At 46.5% G+C, this 8549-nt stretch overlaps 1 protein-coding gene across 4 annotated transcripts in view; it reads right to left on the bottom strand.

Moving 5' to 3' along the window:
- Positions 1-6082: 6082 nt before the first annotated feature.
- Positions 6083-8549, bottom strand: part of Nfyc (nuclear transcription factor Y subunit gamma) — a 68562-nt gene continuing 66095 nt past the window's right edge. For all 4 annotated transcript variants that reach the window (XM_021199548.1, XM_029540289.1, XM_029540288.1 and 1 more), the window contains exons 9-10: positions 7948-8007; positions 6083-6921 (exon numbers count right to left, since the gene is read on the bottom strand). In XM_021199548.1, the coding sequence (XP_021055207.1) occupies positions 6802-6921; positions 7948-8007 (180 nt within the window). In that variant the 3' untranslated portion in view covers positions 6083-6801. The remainder of the gene's footprint in view (positions 6922-7947; positions 8008-8549) is intronic.

Consider the following 8549-nt stretch of genomic DNA (forward strand, 5'->3'; position numbering starts at 1 on the left):
GACCAGGTCAAAAAAAAAAAAAAAAAAAAAAAAAATAACCAAAAAAAAAAAAAAAAAAAAAAAAAAAGAAAAAAGAACAACCATCCATAATGAGATCTGATGCTCTCTTCTGGTGCATCTGAAGACAGCTGCAGTGTACTTAGATATAATAATAAATAAATCTAAAAAAAAAAAAAAAAAAAAGAGTCTGCATGGCAGATGGGGCCTGAGCCTAGGTCCAGAGCAGAGGAGGGCTCAAGAGGGGTTAGACACAGCAATACCAGAAGGCACAAGTCAGCAGAGGCTGTACAAATAGGAGCTACTTCTTACTGCTCAGGTGAGAACTGGCAGAAGGTGCTCACAGGGCAATAGCAGGAAGCCATTGTGGGATGTGGAGGCCTTCTCTCAACTCCCTAGACAGCCTGGAATGGACAGAAGGCTTAAGGACAAAAGGGATCCAAAGAACCAGAGAGGGCTAAGGAGTCCCTTCTCCCAGATCTGAGTGGACCACTCATCTGCTCCTCCCCTAGACGAGCTTGTCTGGCCAGACAGTTCAGAGCCACAGAAGTGGGGAGAAGCTCAGAGAGGAGTGTCTCTGAGCTCAGTGAATGTAAACCTCCATTGAATTTTAAGGTCCAAAGGCAGGGATCACCTAAAGAAGACAAAGAGAGAGAAGGGGGTGAGGAAACAAAGGTCAAATCCATTCCTAACTTGCAGGCTCTTCCTCTGCCCTTGGGAATCTTCCTTCTTCCCTAGCTGCTGGAGAGCTGGCCATGAAGATGACCGTGGTCCTTGGTCTGAGCAAAAGTCACTGGGGCAGTAGAGCTGTTGGAGTGTAGAGGAAGGGATGTTGAGTCACCAAGTGTCACCTGGAGGCTCGTGTGTGTCATTCCAGCTACTCAGGAGGCTGATGCTGGGAGATCACAAGTGCTGGAGTTCAAAACAAGCTTGGGCAACTTAGTGAGACCTTGTCTCCAAATAAAACACAAAAACAGGACTGAGGATGTATGAAGCAGCAGAGCGCTTGCCTAGCAGGTACAAGGACCTGGGTTCAAATCTCAGCACAAACAAACAGACACATCAAGCTAGCTAGGTCTCCTGGCAAAATAAACAGGGTAGGAGGCAGATTTTGAGAGCAGGAGGGACCGAAGACCATGAGTGCAGGGGAGGAGAGTTAGAAAAGGAATGGCTAATATTTGGTAAGGGAGGTATGAGTTCAGGGGGTCTTACAGGAGGTGAGAGGCTCAGAGACAACATGGAGGCACAGAGAGCAGCACTTCTGGGGCAAGCTTGGTCTTAAGCTATCTCAGGCTTCTGGAGCCTTCCTTGTCTATGACCTCAAACCTCATCAAATATCAATAGAAGCTTTTCCTTGAAATGTTAGGTGTGGGAGATAAATGCTGGATTGTTTTAAAGACAGGGTCTTGCTATGTATCATACCTAAAGACCCAGAGAAAATGGGACAGTCTGAAAGAAGTCTGATACAGTTAAAAAGATCTTCAAGAAGATAAAGGATTGGCATCTATAAAACAAAGCCAGAAAGACACCAAGCAGGCACACAGCAGAAATGAACACAACTAATCTTGAATTTTTAAGGAACTAAGGTCATTGACATTGAGAAATGACAAACTCAGCGGGCAACTTAGTAAATAGAGCTGAAGAGAGAATCAGTAGATTAGAAACTAGAACTGGGAAAATCCACCAGATTGAGGTGCAGAATAAGGGAATTAAACATGTGAAAGAAGAGATATCACAAAACAAATGGGAATCTCCAGTATGTGTACCATCACTCAGGAGAAGGTGACCAAGCTTTTTCAAGAACTGAGATATGAGTTTCTAGTTTGACGATCTACAGACTGCCTAATAAGACAGCACAAAACAAAAACAAAGAAACTACATCTAAACACCTTTAGGCAAAAGTGAAGAATATCAAGAATAGAGAGGAAATTCTAAAAGCCACGAGAGAGAAAAGATCACTTATCTACAAAGGTCCAATAATTGAATTGACAGTAAACTTCTCATCAGCAACAACAGATGCCAAAAGACAGTGGAAGAACATCTTCAGAGTGCTGAGGGCAAAGAATTGTGAACCTTCATCTCCATCTATTGCCAAACTGTTGTTTAAATCAAAGGGCAAAATAAAGACATTTGGACACATACATTATCTTAGAAAGCTTCTGTCCCACAGACATCACCCGTTAAAAAGGCACAGAGCCTAGGGGGAGGGGCTGGAGCTCACTCAGGTGCCACGAGGCTCAGTGAAGGCCAGGTCTCCAAGGGGCTGGAGGCTCCGATAAGCAGGCCAGCTGGGGCTCTGTTTCAGATCTTGCCCTAGCACTAGCCAGACACGAACCCAGCCCAGCCTGACCCAGCTGGGACCCAGCTCAGATTTTCCCCTCTTGAATGCCAGCCCTGTTGTCTTCTTGTCCCCTCTTTCTGGACTATGGCAGTGGCATGATACCTAAGCTAGGGGTGATATCACTCGCCTGGCTCTGGGGCCTTGAAGAGGCTGTGTCCAAACTACTCATGTGACTGGGCACTTGACCACCATAGGGTCTTCTCTCAATATCTCAGATGTCACCTTAGAAAGCACTACAGGTAGCTGGTGCTGTGGAAAGGGGCAAGATCAACAGAGGCCAGGCTACATGAGACTGACAGCCGACTGGTACCCTTGAGAAATTTCCTTTGTTTCCTTCCTCTTCTCTTCTCTTCTCTTCTCTTCTCTTCTCTTCTCTTCTCTTCTCTTCTCTTCTCTTCTCTTCTCTTCTCTTCTCTTCTCTTCTCTTCTCTTCTCTTCTCTTCTCTTCTCTTCTCTTCTCTTCTCTTCTCTCCTCTCCTCTCCTCTCCTCTCCTCTCCTCTCCTCTCCTCTCCTCCCCTCTTCCATCCCCTCCCCCCCAGACAGGGTTTCTCTGTAGCCTTGGCTGGCCTTGAACTCAGAGATCCATCTGCCTCTGCCTCCCAAGTGTTGGGATTATAAGTGTGCACCACCACAACCTGGTTTGAGCAATTTCTTAACCTCTTTGTACTTCAGTTTCTTCCTTATAAAGCAGGAGAGGCTACTAATTTATTAATACAGTGATGAAATGAGAGAATGTAGGACCAAAGCTTTTTTTTTTCTTTTTTTTGAGTCAGGGTCTCATGTAGCTGACTGGCTTCGAACTTGCTATGTGGACAAGAATAACCTTGGACTTCCTGTCCCTGTCTTCACCTTCCAGGTGCTGGAATTATAGGTGTGTACTATTTATGCCCAGTTTATCATGAGCTGGGGCTCAAACCCAAGTCTTTATGTTAGGCAAGCCCTCTGTTCCCCAGTTTAGCTCTATTTTCCTCCACAATAATTTCTTATAAGGTCTATCTCAGAGAGCCCTGCCTAGTAGACCATCAGTATGGGGAGAGAGAGAGAGAGAGAGAGAGAGAGAGAGAGAGAGAGAGAGAGAGAGAGAGAGAGAGATATTTATCAAAAACAAAAGACTGAAAGTGAACAAAATGCCTGGAAGGGCAGAAGTGGAGGATGCGGCAGGTGCTTCAGTCCACAACAGCAGGACCTACCTTGCCTGGCTTGTTCTCAGCTGGATGCATAACGTCCTAAACGGCATCTGACATGCACACAGGGTGCCAAAGAAATCCCTGCTGCACAGCTGTGTATGTGAGCTCTAATAATAGTCTGTAGACATTGATGTAGGAGCATTGAGAGTCCTCGCTGACTCTGCTCAAGGAATTAGAAGTTTCTCAGTGAGAGCCATTTCAATTGGGCTTTGATGGATGTATATGAGATCAATAAATGAAAAGGGCTTTCCAGGCACTCGGGCCAGCACATTCTGAAAATAAGGCTAGAAGTTCAGAAACCCAACCGGTTAGTACAAGAACACTGAGTGCAGTCAGTGGGCACTGGGGCAAGCAGGATGAAAAGAAGCAAATGGGTGAGGACAGTGAATGGACTTTCTTCAAACAATACTCCAAAGAGGGAAGTTTCAAGGGGTTTGTTGGGGATTTAGCAGAAAATGATCTCACCCCCTTTAGTTCTTAGGAACTCTCTCACATAGATTAGAGGATGGGACTAGATGGTAAGGACCCAGGCAAGGGTGGTATGCTGCCCCCTCGTGGCCTTAGCCAACCTGGGAAGCAAGGCATCAACCACATTGTTCTCTCAAAACCCCAGGGGTCCCCAATTCCAACCCAACCACCAGAGAATAGCTCCAACTTCATTTGCTATTCCATTTACACTCAGGGCTGGGGAAAGTGGTCTGGGAGCTGAGTAAAAGCCAATGTGGGACATTCTGTAAAGCTTTCTTCTCTCACACATCCCTTCCTGCCTTTGGAGAAAGCATCTACCTGGAGATGAACAGGGGTCAGGAGACCAAGGTTTGTGTTTAACCTCACCCCTAATTCAGAGTGACCTTGGACAAGTCAGTGCACAGGACCTCTCAAACTGCCAGTAACTCAGGGATTTTACTCCATCTTCCTGGCTTCTGAAGGGTCACCGTGAAGATCAGTTAGACTGAGGATGGGAACATTCAGAGATGCTCCGAGTGCTCCCCAGAGTGCTCCTGATGGATGTTAAGGGGATCCTGCTGGGGATTAGACAGGGGCTCTTTAGGGCTGGACCAAAGGGTTTGCTTACATCTGAATGGGCCCTGCTGGCAGTGTCATTTAAAGGGATCATGCTGTACACAGGAACTGCTGGCCAATCTCACCAATCAATTCAAATACTTAACAAGAATGAAGTCTAAATTAATGCAGGCGGTAACTGGAATGGGTGGAAGGGAAGCGGGGTGGGACAGGGGGCACCAGGAAACAGTACAGCTCCTTTGCTGTGGCCAGGCCCCTCTACCTGTTCAATGGTGTGATGTGCCACAAAGAAGGGTTTGTGTGGGACAGATGGAAGGCCAATTTGGGAATTAGAAGCACGTGGGGGTTTTCCTAAGCCTGCTTTCTGACAGCTAATGGTGAGGTACTTAACCTCTGCTAAGGGAACTCTATCCAACTCCTTTAAGACTAGGAAAAGAGTTTTGCAAAATGGTTAACGTTTCTTTACAGTATGAATGAATCCTTTACTTGGTCCTAGCTTTTTACTTTGGTAGCCAGGAAGCTCAGCGCCAAATCATTTCAAAATTATGTAGGTCTTGATAGCTAGCATGTATGTGCTCTTATTTTATGATCCCAATTTCACATTCAATGGGTTTTTATTTTTCCTAATCCTAGTTTAAGATATCAGGTAAGGTATACTTAAGCAAACAATCACCAACATGGACAACAGTCTCCCCTATCTTTTGCCTAAGGAGTAAAGGGCAGTTTGGCTAGACCTGAATATAATGTAGGTCCCAGAACTTGGGACTTACATTTTAAGAGGAGGTGTGAACTATCAGTCTGCTACGCTAATGCCTACCCTACCAGGCAGGTTTACAGTAAGCCATAGGTGGCAAGGGAATCCTAAGGATACCAGGCCTCAGCTTGAAGGGTCTAGTATGAGCCTCTTCCCTGCACAACCTTACCCTTTGAGCCCAAAGCCCAGGGAGTTGTCTACCAGATTATGGCAAACTGATCTTTGCTTTTCCTGGCACTGCGCTATCACACAGTGACAGCAGGTCCAACTATGGTTGTAAAAAGACAAGGAGGCCAGAGAGATTGCTCACTGCTGGCTTTTTTTCTGCTGCCCCTGCTTCAATGGACAAGAAGCAGGCTCTGGCTATAGAAGCCCTAACATGATGAATGGCAAGGGGCGTGGGCTGCCCTCTATGGCAAATCCAAGCCTTTGGTGATAAGAACTACAGCAGGCAGTGGCAAAAGCCACTGTGACAAGGAAGGTTGCAGAGATTTCTTGGGTTTCTTGTTTGCTAGAGAAGCCAGTGTTCTCCTGGAAAGATGTCCCCACAATGCCATGCAAGTGGTTTATTTGGGTGAGGCAAGGCTTTTCTGAGCAAGAGACATGTTCTGATGAAATTCATTTGTAAACCAGTCAAGAATCTCAGTCTGAAAGTTCCCTTGGTTTTGACACTAGCTCCTGACAAGTGGTCCACCTTTCCTGACATCCAGCCTTGAAACAAATCAACCTTCCCAAGCTTTTCCCAAGTGAGTAGCCCCCATGAATGTCCCAGACACAGATTCTCAAGTACCGAAAATGAGATTTATTGCATTTCATGCAGTGTGAAGTCCATGCAGCAATGGAGATGAGCACAATCTTTAATGTATTTAAGAAATAAAACAGTGGCCAGAACAGCGCACAAAGTCCTGGTTCTCCTGGGTCTTGAGAGAAGGGACGGGGAGGAAACCAGCTCTCTGTGGAGAATGAGTTCATGGCCCACAGGCGAGAAATGTTTCCACATCTTCTGGATTCGGAAGGTTCTGGGGAAGGGGCAGAGAAGAATGCTGGTGGAAAGGGTCTGCCCCTTTCATTTTTCTGAGGGCAGAACTGGCAGAGTGGAAATCCTGTACACCCTTAGGAAGGAAGAGCATAGGCTGCCCCTTAGCAGTGGTGGAGTGTGCCCAAGCCAGGAAACACACAAGAGAATTATTTCTTCAACCACATGTTTCAAGAAAAGGCCATAAATATGTTATTTAATATTCTCGTTTCATAGCATTGGACACATAGCTCGAAATATTGATTCCTTGGAGACAAAAATGGAAAAAAAGAAAATAAAAAATATTGCATCTTTCTGTTGTAGAATCTCAGTCCCCAGGCGTAGAAAGTAGTGCACCAGTATCTTAGCCTGCAGGAGGCAATGAAGTCCCGGGTCCTCTGGTGAGGGAGGGTATGTCCCCATCGCCTGGGGCTCTATGGCAAATATTGTGTTGGGTGTCCTTGGCTTTGTCAGCTCAGGCCCTCAGTCTCCAGTCACCTGGGGGGTCTGCCCATCAGAGGGCTGATTGGCTGACTGAATAAACATGGGCTGGGCGAGGTCTTGGCCTGCAGGCATGGTGACTTGCTGGATCTGGTACAGCTGCTGCAAAATGGTAGAAAGGAGAATGAGGTCACTCCTGGGATAGAGGCAGACATTTGTCAGTAAGCCTCTAACTGGATGGGGTCCCAGATACCTTAACTACTACCCACTACCAAGTGTCAGAAGGAAGAGGGATGGAGTGGCAGTCTTTGTAGGGGAGGTGGACAACAAGCAGCAGGAACAGGAGGCACCAGATTGCCATGTGAGGCAGTTTAGTGTCCATCTCCTGTGTCTTTCATTTTTCTTTGTTCTCCAGTTAGCTCAAATTTGCTGTATCCTTTTCTGCTTTGGCAGCTACAAGCACTTGACCATAGTACTAGCACCTTGCAAACCAGGATCCTCAGACCTTTTCTCCAAGGGATCTGTGCAAGGAGGTGGTCTGGTGTTAAACATTTACTATAACCAAACCTGTCAGAGCAAAGAAGACAAATTAGGGCAGTCCAGTCTCCTGGTTTTGGGGGCCCCTGAAAGAAATCACCCAGAAGACCTATGACCTAAGAGTTTAGCACTGGTCCTGACAGAGACCGGAGGGGCCAGAAGCCAACTCTTCTCTTTCTGGGCATCAGAAAACATAAATTCACCCATCTTATCCTCAGTGGATCCAGAGACTATGCTGTGAGGGAAAAGCAGGTAAGCAGAGAAGACCCCTCTTCCTTAGGTCTCTAAGAGTGTTCAAGCAGTCACATGTTCCTTTATTTGAACTAATCCATACATCTAAGTGTTCTAGAATAGGAAACAGGTAGCCCCAGAGAAGGAACCAGAAAACCTGCATTTTTAGTGCTGGCTCTGTAACAATAACTGAGTGAACTCCTAAGAGGTACATCCCACCTCCAGGGCTCAGGTCACTCCCTGAAGAACGGTAATTTGAGCTGTATAATACTTAAGGTTTTGTTTGTGGCTCCCACAGTCTGTAGACGTAAAGGAGTACTACTTATATAACAATGTTTTGTCCACTACTAGGGAGAAAGCCGTAGTCATCCAAACCCACAGTCTGCCATCCCTGGACCCCAATTCAGGCTGGGTCCCTACCTGTCCATCTGTGAACTGGCTGAACTGCTGCTGTCCTTGCTGGACCTCTGTCTGTGTGATCTGTAGGGAAGCACAAAGGGAGAGCAGGCATGTTAGCTGAGGGTCTATCAGCTCACCACATGAAGACTGAACAGCACAAGACCTACAAAATGCTCAGAATGAGGCCTGCCACTGAGTAGGTGTTTGACAAAGGCCTGCAGAGCAAGAGTCTCTCTCAGTCTCCTTCCACTTAGGGTTAGCAAAGATCTGGCCCCACACAGGGAGATCAGAACCACCATCTCCCCTCAAGGTATGAGGCTCCTCAGCTTTAAAGTCATAGTTATGGCTTTGACTAGAAGCCCTAATTCAGGCAGTGAAAGCAGATTACAAAATGAAGGGCAAAGTGGTGGGTGGTCCCTTCCATCCTTGGAAGGTGGGCTCCAAACCAAGCCTGTATCACCCAGATTATCTGACTGCAATATGAAACACCTAGAGAACAGCAGCCTTGGCCCTCACAGTCCCCATGGCAAGCCATGAAGTACTTTTTTCCGACACTCGGTGTACAGGCCTCTGGGCCAAGAAAGAGAGAGAGAGAGAGAGAGAGAGAGAGAGAGAGAGAGAGA

The sequence above is a fragment of the Mus pahari genome, chromosome 6 (assembly GCF_900095145.1).
Source record: "Mus pahari chromosome 6, PAHARI_EIJ_v1.1, whole genome shotgun sequence".
NCBI classification, from domain to species: domain Eukaryota; kingdom Metazoa; phylum Chordata; class Mammalia; order Rodentia; family Muridae; genus Mus; species Mus pahari.